Source organism: Suncus etruscus, chromosome 19 (genome assembly GCF_024139225.1).
Source record: "Suncus etruscus isolate mSunEtr1 chromosome 19, mSunEtr1.pri.cur, whole genome shotgun sequence".
NCBI classification, from domain to species: domain Eukaryota; kingdom Metazoa; phylum Chordata; class Mammalia; order Eulipotyphla; family Soricidae; genus Suncus; species Suncus etruscus.
This window is the reverse complement of record NC_064866.1, coordinates 638,225-655,427: the sequence shown is the minus strand read 5'-3', so window position 1 is coordinate 655,427 and position 17,203 is coordinate 638,225. Positions and strand designations below refer to the sequence as shown.

Sequence of the window (17,203 nt, the reverse complement as noted above, 5' to 3'; positions counted from 1 at the left end):
AATCTTTTTAAGCATTAATATGATTGTTCAATCTGCATTGTTTCCTTATATCTCATTTTATTCTAAATTATGATCACAGTTCTCAACTGTCTTTTTCATTTTATCTTACTTATTTTTGGCAGCCAGTATTGGGGTCAGACCAATGGTGCTTAGGTGTTACTCCTGCACTCAGGAATCATTCCTCATGGGCTCAGGGACCACATGGATTCTGGGGATCGAACCCGGGTTGGCCAGGTGCAAGACAAAATGCCCTCACTGCTGTATTATCTCTCTGGCCCCAAGACTTTCTTTTCTGGCTGATAATTGTAACCACTTTACTTACAAATAACAAATTCCATTTTCAATCTATTCAATCAAAGAAGACTTTTCCCTAATTGATAAATTCCAGAGATTTATCTGTACCAGGAGGTACATCTCAAGATGCATTATCCAGACACTGTACAAAGGTTAACTAGCATGCTTTGCATGCTGTTGACCCCAAAGTACAAAACTATTAGCAGCCCCTCAGCACTGTAAGTGACAGGTATGGCTCAATGCCACCCAAAAAAATTAAATTCCAGTTTTGCTTTTTAACCAAATGTGTCTGGGCCCAGAGAGTTCAATGGATAAGACAGTTTACCTTCACCTGACTAACCTGGGTTCAATCCCCGTTACCCCTTATGCTCCCTAAGCCCTGCCAAGGGTGATTCCTGAGTAAAAAAATAAATGACTGAGGGGCCAGAATGATAGCACAGTAATATGATAGGACATTTGCCTTGCACGTGGCCAACCCAGAATGGACCCAGATTCGATCCTTGGCATCCCACATGGTTCCCCCAAGCAAACCAGGAGCGGTTTCTGAGCACAGAGCCAGGAGTGACCCCTGAGCGCTGCCGGTTGTGGCCCAAAAGCCTAAATAAATAAATGTTGAAAATAAATCAGAGGCCGGAGAGATAGCGTGGAGGTAAGGCGTTTGCCTTTCATGCAGAAGGTCATCGGTTCGAATACCAGCGTCCCCGTGCCTGCCATGAGCAATTTCTGAGCATGGAGCCAGGAGTAACCCCTGAGCACTGCCGAGTGTGACCCAAAAACCACAAAAAATAAATAAATAAAATTAAAAAATAAATAAATCCCAGGAGTAACCCCTGAGCACTGCCGAGTGTGACCCAAAAACCACAAAAAATAAATAAATAAAATTAAAAAATAAATAAATCAATGAAAATTTTGTCTCTTGTTGACATATGTCATGAATAAAACAGTAATAATAAAGAAGACATTAAGTCTATTGCTAGATTTTTTAAAAATTAAAAATTATTTTAATTATTTTATTTAAATTAAAAAAATGTATAAGAGGGGGCCGGAGAGATAGCATGGAGGTGTAGTGTGTTTGCCTTGCATGCAGAAGGACGGTGGTTCGAATTCTGGCACCTCATATGGTCCCCTGAACCTGCCAGGAGCGATTTCTGAGCATAAAGCCAGGAGGAACCCCTGAACGCTGCCGGGTGGGACCCAAAAACAAAAAGAAATTAATTTTTATAAGTTACTTTATACTTACAAAGTATAACGTATATATAACATTTCTTAACCTTTATGTAAAATAAATAAATGAATGAATAACATTTACATTAATACTTATACTTGCGGCCTGAGAGATGGCATGGACTTAAGGCATTTGCCTTGCATGCAGAAGGTCAGTGGTTCGAATCCCGGCATCCCGTATGGTTCCCCAAGCCTGCCAGGAGCGGTTTCAGAGTGTAGAGCCAGGAGGAACCCCTGAGAGCTGTTGAGTGTGACCCAAAAGCCAAAAAAAATTTACTTATACTTGAGTGTATAAATATTTATATCCATTATTTTAATTTCTATTAAAATCTGTTCATTTTATTTTTATGTAATTATGTAGGATAATTTTGAAGGTGAAACTAAAATGGAAGAGCAGAAGGAAAACCCTGGATCTCCTAAACTTAGAGGTAAAAAGTCAATAAAAATGTAAAGGAGAAAAATATAGAGGAAAAGCAAAGCTTGTACTAATAAACTAATGTGACTACTTTTTTTGAGCACTGCCAAAATAAATGAGAAAAATATTTTAGGGGCTGCGAGAGTACCGTGGATAAGATGCTTGCCTTGCACATGCTTGTAGAGTTACAGCCCTTATGATGGGCTTGGATGGTGGAGATGGAAGCTTTTGTCCTTAGGCGCCCGGCCACGTGGCTCCATCCCCCATTAACCAGCGAGTCTGGGTCCAGGAAAGCGACAGGTATTGAACTCACTCACAGGCAGGTTTCCAGAGAGATAACATCTTTATTTAGCCCTAGCCAACAGATATGGCTGCTAACCATTTACGCATGCCATTCTTAGCTTGCCCTGCGTCTTAACTCCTTTCAGCCATCTTTCCTCTGACCTCCATGCTGGCAAAGACTAAAAGACCTCAATCCCCTGGGTCAAAAACCTTATATAACCTTCCCAAGACCCCTCCCAGGAATGGGCGGGTCTCAGATATATACACCTAAATCCAGGGTGGAGTCACATCTCCCCCTTCTCTGAAATATAAATGAAGCTTTTGTAATCCTGACCCCGCCTTTAGCCAAAGGCGGGTAATGTTTCCAAAGCAACAACATAATAAAGTGAAAATTAACATACCAGCCCTTTTCAAAAACATAACATTTCTGCAAAATATACTATACACCTGTAACTTAAAATTCTCTTAATGCTTTTTGACCAAGCACTATCCTGGAACTTCTTTTTGTTCCTATACCTTTTTTTTTTTTTTTTTTTTGGGGTTTTTTTGGGTCACACCCGGCAGTGCTCAGGGGTTATTTCTGGTTCCAGGCTCAGAAATTGCTCCTGGCAGGCACAGGGGACCATATGGGGCGCTGGGATTCGAACCGATGACCTCCTGCATGGAAGGCAAACGCCTTACCTCCATGCTATCTCTCCGGCCCCCGTTCCTATACCTTTAATACTATATAAATTGTTTCTTGGGAAACTTTTGTTCCTATTAACCTTCCCTACACACAAGTACTACAGTGTAAATGCATGACATACATTTTAAAAACAGGCTCAATACATTAAAATACACAATAAAATATTATACCAATGGAAATGTCAACTATGGAAAACAAAAAAAAACACATTTAAATGATAAAGAAAATGACTTAATCAAGACAAAATTAGATGCAGGCGGTTATAAATCAGATCTTTTAGTTGGGCTAAGCTATATTACTCCCCCTTTTTAAAATTTTTTACACTACTACCTAATTTTTTCCCATTACCAACACCAATTGTATTATCCCTTCACCTAAAACCAATTGTCCAGACGCCGTTCTTCTTCCATGTGGTTTGGAGTTCCAAGGGGTTCCAGCAGCAGCAGCTGCTCTGAGGCTGGGTCGAGCGTGCGCCTGCCCCCTCTGACCACTTGCAAGCTATTCGTCACTTTTTTTGCCACACTGCATGGCAGGAGCAGGACCAAAGCGGCTGCATCAGGACGGGTGGAGCAGTCTCTGTGCACTTTTAGCTGAGATCCTGGCTGCAGCTACAGTCTTCACAAGCTTTTTATTCACCCCTCTGGGCAGAATTTGGAAGTGTAGCTCGGATTCCGCCGTTCACCTAAACCTGGGACCCGCCAGCTGAATGGGGATTGCGGAGCCACGTGGCCTGGGATGGCAGAGAAAGATCCATCCATCCATCCTTCACCATTCAGCAGCACCATCGTTAATTATTTAATGCAACATCTGGCACTCCGAACTCTGACCTGAAACCTGGACCCAAGAAAACAGCGAGTATGGTGAGATTTCTGCTTTTCTGTTTGATTTTGGCTCTTTTCAGATGGAGTCAGCCCAAAGTATTTGGCCACCTGAAGCCATGTCCAAAGATGGCCCCGACCCCTTCTAGGGGCAAAAATATCAGTAAAACAGGGGAGTTGAAAACTTGTATCACTCCCATCCAAGACTCAGGACTGAAACTTTGTTGCCGAAAATCCTTTTTCCAAAAACCTCAGCCTCCTCAAATACTGATGGAGGGCCTTAATTGGAAAAGGTTCAGAAAGAAAAAGCTTCTACAAGCAGACTGATTTTCTGAGAATGACCTTCGACTTGAATTTGGATTTCGACTTTGGAAATTTCAGACTGGACTTTTAGTTTAAACCACTTTGAACTCTTAACATCCAGACGCGCCCTAAAGAAAAAGCTGCGACAAGTTGCGTTGCAGCAGCTGTGGCAGCGGAGCTGGCTTCCAAAGTGCTTTCTGGAAAAAAGGCAGCTGCAATCAGCCAAGAACTCTAACCCTGTGGCAGAAAAGCGGCGAAAAGTGCCTATTCCGGCCCAAAGCGGCGAGCCTGGGATCCGCCCTACAAATCAGAAGGGTGTAACAACACGAGCGAACTGGCTGCGGGACCTGGGACCACATGGTCAACAACAGCGCGAGCAAACCATCTGCAGGGCCTGGGACTATGGAAGTAAACCATGTGGTGAGAACAGCGTGGGACAAATTAATCATCTGGACATTTGGTTTTAGGTGAAGGAATTTCACAATTGGTGTTGGTAATGGGAAAAAATTAGGTAGTAGTGTAAAACATTTTAAAAAAGGAGTAATAACAGTTTAGCCCATTTAAAGATTTGATTTCTAACCGCCTGCATCTTTGTCTTAAGTCATTTTCTTTATAATTTAAATGTTTTGTTTTCCATAGTTAATATTTTCAATTGCAAAATGTTTTACTGTGTGTATTTTGATGTACTTAGCCCGTTTTTAAAATGTATGTTATGTATTTATGCTGTAGTACTTGTGTGTAGGGAAGGTTAATAGGAACAGAAAGTTCCCCCAATATAGTTTAAAAGTATAGGAACATGAAAGTTCCGGAATAGTGCTTGGTAGAAAAGCATTAAGAAAATTTTGTGGGGCCGGAGAGATAGCGTGGAGGTAAGGCGCTTGCCTTTCATGCAGAAGGTCATCGGTTCGAATCCCGGTGTCCCATATGGTCCCCCGTGCCTGCCAGGAGCGATTTCTGAGCATGGAGCCAGGAGTAACCCCTGAGCACTGCCAGGTGTGACCCAAAAACAAAAACAAAAAAAGAAAGAAAGAAAGAAAATTTTGTTACAGGTGTATAGTATATTTTGCAGAAATGTTATGTTTTTGAAAAGGGCTGGTATGTTAATTTTCACTCTATTACATTGTTGCATGAAAATATTAACTGCCTTTGGCTAAAGGTGGAGCAGGATTACAAAAGGTTCTTTTATATTTCAGAGAAGGGGGAGATGAAGCCTCATCCCTCCATTCTCCCTAGGTAATTTGACCTTACCTGCAAGACCCTGCCCATTCCTGGGAGGGGTCTTGGAAAAGGTAGATAAGGCCTTTGACCCAGGGGATTAGGTCCCTTTTGGTCTTTGGCCAGCATGGAGGTCAAAGGGAAGATGGCTGAAAGGAGTTAAGATGCAGGGCTAGCTAAGAATGGATGAATGCATAAAAGGTTATGATATAGGCCATACATGTGGCTGATGCTACCTGATGCCTGTCTCTGGATGAGTCTGATTCCGCCATTCACCTAAACCTGGGACCCGCCAACTGAATGGGGATTGCGGAGCCACGTGGCCTGGGATGGCAGAGAAAAATCCCTCCACCCATCCTTCTCCATCCACCTCTATCCTTCTCCATCATTATTTATTTAATGCAACACATGCTGACACCAGTTCGATCCCCAGCATTCTATATGGTTCCCTGAGTCAGGACTAACTCCTGAATAGAGAACAGGGGTCATCCCTGAGCCAGTGCTGGGTCCCATGTTTGAAAAGGGACCAAGTAGAAAGCTCAGAGGCTTAGAGCTCACGTTTTACATGAGGATGCCGCCTAGGTTTAATCCCCAGCTCTGTGTGGTTCCTTGAGCACTTGTAGGCTCGGACTGCAAGCATGAGCCACAAGTAAATTAGAGTACCAGTGGGTGTAGCACTGCCACCAAAAAAGTAAATTAATTTCCAATTCAGCATTATACAATTTTAATTAATGCTTTTTATTTTTTTACAGAATCAAGTTTAGCTTGTGAGAGCGATGACGTTATAATGGCATCTAAAGAAAGTCCAGATATGTCCATTTCTCATTCTCAGGTATTATCTGAATAGTATTCTCTCAAATGTCAATGTTCTTCCAAAAGACTGCTATTTATATGCTTAGTTATGACTCATATTTTCTCATTTTAGTTTTTGTAAGAAAATTAGTTATTAACTTTAACAATATCTAGCACTGTATGTTGAACAATTTTGAGTATGTAAAAGCTTGGTTTCTTTAGTAGTAAATAGCATCTAAGGATTTCAGAGCTATCTAGAATCTAAGGGGGCCAGAAGGATAGTATGGTGGGTAGGGTGCTTGCCTCATATAGGGCTGAACAGCGTTCAGAGCCCAAAGTGGTCTCTAGCACTGCCAAGAGGGATCCGAGCATAGAGCCACGAGTAAGCCCTGAGTACTGCTGAATGTGACTCAAAAACAAAAATAAGAATCTAAAGCAATTGTTTATACTACTAAACAACTACACTCCCTTGTATATATGAACTATATATAAAAATATAGAGGTATATATATATATATATAACTGCTATACTTCCTTGTATATAAAAAACAAAATGGTCAGTATGCTTTGTTTTGCTTTGGTTTGCTTTGTTTTGTTGGTATTTTGTTGTCTTTGCGGGAGGTACTACACCCAGCAGTGCTCAGGGGTTACTCTGCTCTGCACTCGATTATTCCTGGGCCGGAGCAGTGGCGCAGTGGTTGGACTTTTGCCTTCTACACGTCTGACCTAGGACGGACCGAGGTTCGATCCCCCAGCGTCCCATATGGACCCGCAAGCCAGGAGCGATTTCTGAGCGCATAGCCAGGAGTAGCCCCTGAGCATCACCGGGTGTGGCCCCAAAAGCAAAAAATTTAAAAAAAAATAATATTCTTGGTGGGTTCAGGGACCATATGGGATGCTGGGAGTCAAACCTAAGTCTGTCATGTACGAGGCACTTACACTACTCTCTTCTATCTCTCCAGACTCTTCAGTATTTTTTTAGTCTTGGAGCAGAACAAGTTTAATTTTGTTTTCCATGTAAAGTAAAATCTTGGAATTATGCTAGATAAAATGAACTTGAAATGATGGAACTGATGATTGTCTTTCTCTGCTCAACTCCTTACTCAAATGAGAAGAGGCTGCAGTTGTTACCTCCTAGAACAACAGAGCCTTCTTATTTAAGACTCAGTTCAGTGAGGGCCGGCGAGGTGGCGCTAGAGGTAAGGTGTCTGCCTTGCAAGCACTAGCCAAGGAAGGACCATGGTTCGATCCCCCAGCGTCCCATATGGTCCCCCCTAGTCAGGGGCAATTTCTGAGTGCTTAGCCAGGAGTAACCCCTGAGCATCAAATGGGTGTGGCCCGAAAAAAAACAAAAAAAAAGACTCAGTTCAGTGAATAGTAAATTGTATAGCATTAATTCTACAGTCTTTACCTTAGTGGGTTTATTTTTCTAAGTTATCTCAGAATAAACTCAGGATCCACTGGATTTCAGTTAATTAGTTATTATAAGACTGTTGTTTTAAATTAAAGAGTCCTAGTGTTCGTAGGGGGCTGGTGAAGCCTTTCTCGGCTCAGCCTGGCTCCTGCTGCCCCTTATGCCCAAGGTCAGAAAGCTGCAGGGTAATGGCGGAGAAACTCCCAAAGCAGTCAGATGAGGTTCCAGGAGTCAGCCAGCTTCATTTCACGGTCCCTACCGCCATGCACACCTCCTCACATGGCCTCCATACTAAGCCTTTTCCTAGCAGCTACTTCTCTATTCCCTCTGGCGCTCTCAACCACTGTCTACCTTTCAGGCACTTCTTCCAGGCTTCCTAGCTGACTAACTCCCTTTGCTGAAGCAACTGCTGGGTGAATTTTTGAACCTCGTTATGGTACTATTCAAGAAATTGTACTGTATGGGGGTTGAAAGTCTAGTACAGGGTCAAGATGCTTCAGTCCCTGCACCATAATTGATCCCCCCCAGGGATTTCCAGGAGTGGCCTTTTTCTTTCTTTCTTTCTTTCTTTCTTTCTTTCTTTCTTTCTTTCTTTCTTTCTTTCTTTCTTTCTTTCTTTCTTTCTTTCTTTCTTTCTTTCTTTCTTTCTTTCTTTTTTTTTTTTTTTTTATGAAGACAAAGTTATTAGTGAACAGGGCAAAATAAAAAGAAAGCTAGATCTCAGCACACTTCTTTGGCCATCTCCTCAGGCATGTGTGTTTTGAGGTGGCAACATTTGTTCTCTGGATGCTGAGAAGTTTACTGTTCATTAGTCACCTGTTCTTCAAATACAGGGCTTCTAACTCTTGTCTCCTCTTGTGTGTATTGAGAATTGATGTCTTACTGAAGCCTCGTCCAAAGTCTCTGCACATAGATGGGCTTGTTCCCTGTGTGTGTCCTTCTGTATCTGATGGAACTTGCTATATCACTGAAGCTTCGCCCAAGCTCCCTGAAAATGTGGAGCTTTTCCCTTCTGTGTTTCCTCTTATCTCTAATGAGACTGCCTCACCCACATTCACTGCAAACATAAGGCTTTTTCAACTGTTTGTCATCTGGTGTTTCATGAGTTGTGAATGCTGACAGAAGCCTCACCCACACTCTGCAAACATGGAGCTTCTTCCTTATGTGTGCCTCTGGTGTGTGATGAGAAGTGACCTCTGAAGGAAACCTCACCCATACTTGCCTGCACACATGGGGCTTCTCTCCAGGAGCGACCCTTAAGCACTGCCTATCATGACCCCAAAACAAAAAGCTTAGCATGTTTTTATTTTCCTTCAGGTTGAGCAGTTAGTCAATAAAACATCTGAGCTTGAAGTATCTGAAAGCAAAACAAGAAGCGGAAAAATATTTCAGAATAAAGTGGTAAATTTCTCTCTAGATTTGTTTCCATTCTGACCTTCTGGTTTTCCTCTAATGTTTGTTCATTTTTTATTTAAAAAAATTAAAAGCTATTGGGGGGCAGAGAGATAGCACAGCGGTAGGACGTTTGCCTTGCACACAAGCCGATCCAGGACAAATTGTGGTTCAAATCCCGGCATCCCATATGGTCCCCCGTGCCTGCCAGGAACGATTTCTGAATGAAGAAGCAGAAGCAACCGCTGAGCCCTTGTGACAGGCACAAGGGACAAGGTGGATAGCACAGGGGTGAGAGTGCATTTTTTGAATGTTTGGCTGGCCCAATTTGATCCCAGTACTTTATCCCTTCTCTCACTCCCACCACCTTTACTACAAGGTCAGTGAGTAGCCCTACTGGCCCACAGAACTGCTGGGGTGGCCCTGGTGATCCCTGGCAGCACGGGATCCAAGCTGCAATCTATTCTCTGGCCTGTTGGAGGAGCATCGATTGAGAATGGCCCCCAAGGCACCTAGGCACCTTGGAAGCCCCCTCCCTCACTTCTAAAGGTTCTTAGAAGTGAGTTCTTAGACTCGGAATGGGGTGGGGAAGGTGTAAGAGATAGAGTATGGAAACACTGATGGAAATTGACATGGTTTTGGTGGGACTGGTGTTTATACCTAAAATAATTGTGTAAATTACCATTCTTTAAATTTAAAAAATTTAAAACAAGGGCCTGGAGAGATAGCACAGCGGCGTTTGCCTTGCAAGCAGCCAATCCAGGACCAAAGGTGGTTGGTTCGAATCCCGGTGTCCCATATGGTCCCCTGTGCCTGCCAGGAGCTATTTCTGAGCAGACAGCCAGGAGTGACCCCTGAGCGCTGCCGGGTGTGGCCCAAAAAAAAAATTAAAACAAAATGTTAATAGGAGCCGTAGTGATACCACAAAGGTACAGAGTTTTCCTTGCTTGCTGCTGACACAGATTCGATCCGTGGCATTCCATAGGGTCCCCCAAGCCTCTCAGGGTGATTTCTTTTTTTTTTTTTTTGGTTTTTTTAGGTCACACCTGTTAGATGCTCAGGGGTTACTCCTGGCTACACGCTCAGAAATTGCCCCTGGCTTGGGGGGACCATATGGGACGCCGGGGGATCGAACCGTGGTCCTTTCCTTGGCTAGCGCTTACAAGGCAGACACCTTACCTCTAGCGCCACCTCGCCGGCCCCTCAGGGGTGATTTCTGAGCACAGAACCAGGAGTAATGCTTGAATGCCACCAGAGGTGGCCCCAAAAACAAAGTCAAAATGTTATTAGGAAAGCCTAGGAAATAGCCCAAAGGACTAGATCACATGCTTTGCACTTGTGAGCCCTTGTGTTTGAACCCTATGGTCCTGAAGCACCAAACCAGGAAAAGCTCTTGCGCACTGATGCCCATTGTCCAAAGACCCCCAAAAATGCTATTAGGCAAAGTGGGGGTATAACAGCACAATGGTAGAGTGCATGTTTTGCATGTTTTAAAACTCAAAGATTCTATCTGTGGCACCAAAAAATGAGAATTAAAAGGTGCTTTGGAGAGGTAGTACAAGCTGGAGAGATGGTACAGGTAGTTAGAGTGCTTGCCTTGCATGCAGCAGACTTGGCTTCAATCCCTGTCATCCCATATGGTTCCCTGAGCCCTGCCAGGAGTGATTCCTGAGTTCAGGAGTAGTAATAAGCCCTGAGCATTGCCAGGTATGCCCCCAAACAAAAATAAATAAAAGTTGCTGTGTAATGGCTGTCATCAAATACTAACTTTATTTTTGGGTTTAACCTGGTGGTGCTCAGGGACAGCTTCTGGTTCAGCACTCAAGGTTCGCTCCTGGTAGTGCTTCGGGGACCACATGGAATACTGGGTACTAAACCCAGGTGAGCTATGAACCTATGGTGATTGAGTGCAGGCCCACCACATATGTGGCATGTGTAGTCCCAAATAATAATTTATAAGAAACGCATATAGGATTGAGGCCGGAGCAGTAGTGCAAGGGGTAAGGTGTCTGCCTTGCCCGTGCTAGCCTAGGACGGACCACGGTTCAATCCCCCGGCGTCCCATATGGTCCCCCAAGCCAGCAGCGATTTCTGAGCACATAGCCAGGAGTAACCCCTGAGCGTCACTGGGTGTGGCCCAAAAACAAAAAATAAATTAAATTAAAAAAGAAGTGGTAGAATACCTGCTTTTTGGGCATGAGCCTGTGAGTTCAATCTCCTGCACTACCCCACGTGCTTAGTACTGTCTGTCTGACAGTACTTTTTTGCTGTTCAATACCCTGATGGGATATGAAGCTTGTGATCTCCAGTACACTGCAGCCAAGTGTGTGACTGTCAGTGACTATTGCAACCAAGTGTGCAAGAACTACAACCAAATGTGTGTGACAGCCAGTCATCACAGCCACAGAGGGAAGAGGAGGAAAGTTCCATAGCATTATTTACCCTATAACATATTTACCATAACCAAGATTAGAACTGTCAGATAAATGGCTAACCAAAATTTGTCCATGCAACAGAATAGGAACAACTTAGATGAACTTCATGGCAGATATTTTACTAAATGAAGCTCACCTGTCACAGAAGTTCACACAGTATGATTCTCCTCGTATGAAAGTTTCAAATAAGATTTTCTATAGAGAAAGTCTTAGGACTAGTAAGGAGATATGGGAATCATAAGGGAGTGAGGGAATGAAAACGGGTGCAGAATTTAATTTTGTCATGAGGAATAAAAGGATTCTAAAATTGGGCCGGAACAATAGCACAGCGGGTAGGGCATTTGCCTTGCACACAGCCAACCTGAACCTGCCAGGAGTGATTTCTGAGCACAGAGCCAAGAGTAACCCCCTGAGTGTCAGCCGAGAGTGGCTCAAAAATAATAAATAAAAACTAGTGATAGTTAGACATCTGTGAATATATATATTTAAATCATTGAATTGTATACTTATTGGGGAGGGTTTGGGCCATACCCTGTAGCATTCAGGGATCACTCCTGACCCTGAACTCAGAAATTACTCCTGGCAGGCTCAGGGAACCATATGGGGTGCTGAGGGTCAAACCCAGGTCTGTTGCATGCAAGGTAAATGCCATACCTGCTGTGTTATCACTCTGGCCCCTGAATTGCTTTTAAATGGTTAAGTTGAATTATGTCCTGATAAAACTTTTTAAATATAAGACTGTCTATGATTGGAAAAGAAGAGCTGGTTGCTCTTTGAAAAACTACCTCTTTTTGTTTGTTTGGGGCCACATCCAGCGGCATTGAACCCAACTGCATACAGTGGTTACTCCAGGTTCTATGCTCAGAAATTGCTCCTGGCAGGCTCGAGGACCACATGGGAAACTGGGGATCGAACCTAGGTCAGCTGTGTGCAAAGCAAGTGTGTAAGTGATAGCTCTGGCTCCTTGAAAAATAATCTTATTGACAATCATTCTTCCTCTGTGAAGGTTAATAGAAGTCAACCAGTAAAAGCCAAAGAAAGTCGGAAGAGACCTCGTGAATCTGAAAAACCTGTAAGTCTTATAAACAACACATAAGTTGAGTGACATGGCAAGTGTCAGATCATTACTGTAGATTGCATTATAAATATCAAGGGGCTGGAGTAGCGGCGCAGGCAGTAAGGCCTTTGCCTTGCACGCGCTAACCTAGGAGGGACTGCAGTTCCATCCCTCAGTATCCCGTATGGTCCCCCTAGCCAGGAGCGATTTCTGAGTGATTTCTGAGAGCATAACCAGGAGTAACCCCCCTGAGCGTCACTGGGTGTGCCCCCAATAAAGGAAAGGTGTGCCATGTGGTTTGTTCTGTTCTTCTAAATATAAATATATGCTGAAATGAATAAAACTGTGTGAGGTGGAAATGAATGGAACAAGATGAGTAGTATATGAATACTAGGACCACTCAATTTATTTTGGTTCTTGGTGGTCACACACGCAGTGCGCAGGGTTTATTCCTGGTTCTGCACGCAGGAATCATTCCTGGCAGGCTTGGGATTATCTGGGACGCTGAGGATCAACATGAGTTGCTACATGCAAGGCAAGCACCCTCTGCACTTACTATGACTCCAGCCCCAAGACCATTTTATTTATACAGAGCTAAAAAGGAGGACACAAATTTGATTAAGGTCTTTTTTTTTGTTTATATGTTTGCTTGTTGTTATTTTGTTTTTGTTTTTTTGGTTTTTGGGTCACACCCGGCAGTGCTCGGTTTACTCCTGGCTCTGCGCTCAGAAGTCACTCCTGGCAGGCTCCGGGGACCATATGGGATGCCGGGATTCAAACCAGGGTACATCCTGTATTGGCCGCGGGCAAGGCAAATGCCCCACTGCTGGGATATCGCTCCAGCCCTGATTTTAGCTTTTTAAAGATTAAACTTCCAAAAAAAAACCTCCAAAAAAAAAAAAAAGGGGCCGGAGAGATAGCATGGAGGTAAAGCGTTTGCCTTTCATGCAGGAGGTCATCAGTTCGAATCCCGGCGTCCCATATGGTCCCCCGTGCCTGCCAGGAGCAATTTCTGAGCCTGGAGCCAGGAATAACCCGAGCACTGCCTGGTGTGACCCAAAAACCAAAAAAAAAAAAAAAAAAAAAAAAAAAAAAAAGATTAAACTTAAGTGGAAAGAAACCAAGTTACCAAATTCCAATATTCCCCTAAATGAAAACATCATCTTCTTTATACTTTAGGAAAACCAATTTTGCCTGACCAAAACCTTAGGGTTTTTTGTGTTTGTTTTATTAAATTAGCTCTTGTTTGGTCACTTCTGAGATTGTCATGTTTTTTGCTTACAATTTTTTCTGTTTTCTTATTTTTGTTTTGCTTAGAGTTATTATTAAAATTGTAGAACTGAAAATCTAGACTTCTTAAAAATATAGTGATAAATGGTATTCCCAAGAATAGTTTTGTTGATACGATTTTCAATGTACATGTCTTATGAAGGAAATGGAACCATGTGGCATCTCATTCTACATTATTAAGTTCTTTGATTTTTCCATAATGTATTGAACTTTTATTTTTTCCTGTAGAACAATTATTTTATTATATTATTATATGTTATAATAATATTTCTAGTCCTTCCTGCGTTTTTTCTGAAAAATTAAAAGTTCAGTAACTTGGGTAATCTTGCTAGGAATTTTCCTAATTTGTCCTCCATTCACGCAAGTATCCATCAGGTGTTCAATTATCAGGCTTCTGTGAGGGCTAACAGAGACATTACAACAAAGCATGGTTTAAATCTCATAAAGTTTAATCAGTTTCTCTATTTGCCATTCATTAAAAACATTCCCCTTTTGGGGCCGGTGAGGTAGCGCAGTGATAGAGCATTTGCCTTGCAAGTGGCCGACCCAGTGCCTACGTTGGTTGGAATCCCGCATCCCGTGTGGTCCCTCGAGCCTGCCAGGAGGGATTTTTGAGCACAGAGCCAGGAGTGGCCCCTGAGCGCTGCCAAGTGTGATTCAAAAAAACGAAACAAACAAAAAAAAAATCCCCTTTTGTTACCCAAGATATTTTACAATTTTAAGAATGTAATGTCTAATGTATGTTTATATATAATTGCTCTAGCAAATTTAATTACCTGATGCTTTACGTATTTTCTGTCAGGCATCAGGTGATGCAAATGTGACAACAATATTGACTTTGAGGGAATCTAAGTTCTGGGGCCGGCGAGGTGGCGCTAGAGGCAAGGCGTGTGCCTTGCAAGCGCTAGCCAAGGAAGGACCGCGGTTCGATTCCCCGCATTCCATAGGGTCCCCCCAAGCGAGGGGCGATTTCTGAGCGCTTGGCCAGGAGTAGCCCCTGAGTGTCAAACGGGTGGGGCCCAAAAACCAAAAAAAGAAAAAAGGAATCTAAGTTCTGTCTTAATAGAAAATCGTCGCGTTAGGTTGACTTAAAAATGAAGGAAGCGCGTGAGGAAAAAGTATGGTAAGGACGTTGAACGGAAAGCATCTCTTCTCAGTCGTCGTTTATTTTGACAGGGCCGTCATCCCTCCGACCCTCCTAGCCAAGAGCCGGTGCCCAAGAGAAGGAAGTTCAGTGAGCCGAAGGAAGATATCTGAGCTTCTGGAGCCGTCTGCGGACGCGTCACGCTGGAACGAGAGTTCAATACTCCGGAGTGTTGTTTACGAGTGTTTTCCGGCCTCGCGGAACGTTTGTGGTTGTGAGCTGTGCGCTGCACAGAAAGGAGGTCGCGGATGCTGTTGTGGTCCCTGCCATCAGAGTTGTTGCGAGAGCTCTCGCGTTCCTGCGCTGTGTGTCCGCTTCTTTGTCCGGGCGGGCCAACGTGGGGAGGCCGACGTGGGTCCGCCGTGCGCGCGCGAGGCCCGGGGCCGACGCCTGCTGGCCCCGCGAGGCTTCGGGGGCTGGACGACGCGTCTGGACGCACCGGAGGGGCCTCGTGGGGGGGGGGGGGCGAGTTGGGAAAGCGCAGCTGTGCGGGCGGTCGGCTCCGCGTGCTTGAGATGTGCCAGCGCAGCCTCCCGCGGAGCAGCGCGGTAATAAAGCCGGCGAGGTTCGCGCTCGGCTCGCGGAGGCGGCGCTCGTCGTGTCTGTCGCTCGGAGCCTTCTGCCTTTGGAGCGGTCGCACCGCTCAGTTCAGTTCCGCTCCGCGCCGAGCCGAGCCGAGCCGCGTCCACGCACGCGCGAGCTCGCGAGCCTCGTTTCCCGGAGGGAGCCGCCCCGCCCACCCGCGGGCTCCCTCGAGGCTGCCCCGACTGGCCGGCGTCCGCGCCTCGCCCCGCCCCCTCGGCTCCCTATTGGTCGAGCGGCCTCCGGGCCCGCCCCGTTCCCTCGGGGTGCGTTCGCCTGGCGCGCGCACAATAGCCGGGGAGGGGCGGGACGGGGCCGCCGCCTCGCGCCCGGATTGGCCGAGCTCGGCCCCGGCGGCTCGTGATTGGCGCGGGGTGGGCGGGAGGCGGCGCCGTCAAGGTAGGTTGCCCGGGCCCCTCCCGAGGGGCAGGCGGGCGAGGCGGCCTTCCTCCTCCCATGGCCGGCCGGGCCGCTCGCCGGACTCCGCGGGACGGCCGCGGGAGGCACGCGGGGCGGCCGGCGGCGCCCTGAAGGAGAGAGCCAGCGCCGGCGGCGCCCCGCGTCTGCGTCTGCGTGTGCCCGGGCCCAGGAGCAGCCACGCGGGCGAGGGAGGACGGAGGGCAGGAAGAAAGGAGCCAGGGGCGAGCGCCGCGCCGCGCCGCGCCGATGCCGCTTGCCGCTCCTCCGGGTCTCGCCGTCCGTCTGCCGCCCGCTGGGTCCGGGGCCGCCCAGGGCCCGCGTGCGCTTGGCTCGCAGTAGAGGCCGGAAAGGGAAAGGCAAGGCCCCTCCCTCCCGGGTAAGTGCCCCACGGGCGTGCGGGAATTCCAGCCCGTCGCTTCCCTTCGGGCGAAGGCTGCTCGGCCCGTCGGGAAACGCCGGCGCCCGGCACTCGCGGCTCCGCGCCCCGCCGGTCGCACCTGCCACGTCGCCTCCCTCGCCGTGACGTCCCCCGTCTTGCGGCACGGTCGTCCCGGTCGGGACGCGGCTGTCCAGCCCCGGCCACGCCGAAGACGCGGCGCCCAGCGCCGGGAGACCGACCCGCTCGAGAACCACTGCCGCCCCCCAAGAGGCGGGACCCGGCGGCGAACCTCCCGCGAGGGAGGAAGGAGCGGCCGAGTCCCGCGCAGAGAGCCGAGGAGGAAGCCAGCCGGCCGGGCGGGGCGAAGGGGCCGCCTCGAGGGCGCTCTCCCCCGCTCTTCCACGGGCCCGAGCACCGCTAGGACCGAGACCGGAGGCGCCGAGGGCTCCAGCCCGTTGGAAGCGAGCGGGGCCGGGCAGGTCTGAGACGTGGTTGGACTCCGTAACGTGCAGTCAGGAGGGCGAATGCGAGCCGGCGGCGGGGCTCTCGGACTCGCTCTGCCCCTCTGGAAAGCGCGGCCCCTACGTGGGTGACCGGTCGGGACTCGGACGGGGCGGGTCCCGAAGGGACGGTCGGCGGCCCGAACCCCACCCCACGTCCGTCCGTCCCATACGGTCGCCCCGCCTGCCAGGGCCGACTGGCTTCTCAAAGTCCCTTCACTTGGAACGTCATGAAACGTAGTTCCATTTCCTGGCTAGATTTGAAATGACTTTGGCGCATGGTAGGGTTTGTGCTTGGATGTTTTGTATTTGGGGAAATGCTAGTTTGACAGAAGTGGACTCCTGGCTCTGCTCGGGACGATTTAAGTGCCTGGGTCAGCCACATTGGAGGCAAGATCCCTACCCACTATACTATCGCTTTTGCCTCCAAAATCGCCTTGTTTTTTTTTGGGTTTTGGTTTTGGGCCACACCTGGAAGTGCTCAGGAGTTAATTCTGCCTCTGTACTCAAATGGCTCCTGGTAGGCTCAGGGGGACCATTTGGGATAAGGGGGGTTGAACCT

General features: G+C 46.8%; 1 protein-coding gene across 2 annotated transcripts in view; it reads left to right on the top strand.

The window, feature by feature from the left end:
* The window catches only part of HORMAD1 (HORMA domain containing 1), a 38,270-nt gene extending 23,397 nt beyond the window's left edge, over positions 1 to 14,873 (top strand). For both annotated transcript variants that reach the window (XM_049765938.1, XM_049765937.1), the window contains 5 exons: positions 1,880 to 1,946; positions 5,989 to 6,068; positions 8,760 to 8,843; positions 12,276 to 12,341; positions 14,793 to 14,873. In XM_049765938.1, the coding sequence (XP_049621895.1) occupies positions 1,880 to 1,946; positions 5,989 to 6,068; positions 8,760 to 8,843; positions 12,276 to 12,341; positions 14,793 to 14,873 (378 nt within the window). The remainder of the gene's footprint in view (positions 1 to 1,879; positions 1,947 to 5,988; positions 6,069 to 8,759; positions 8,844 to 12,275; positions 12,342 to 14,792) is intronic.
* The last annotated feature ends 2,330 nt before the right edge of the window (positions 14,874 to 17,203 follow it).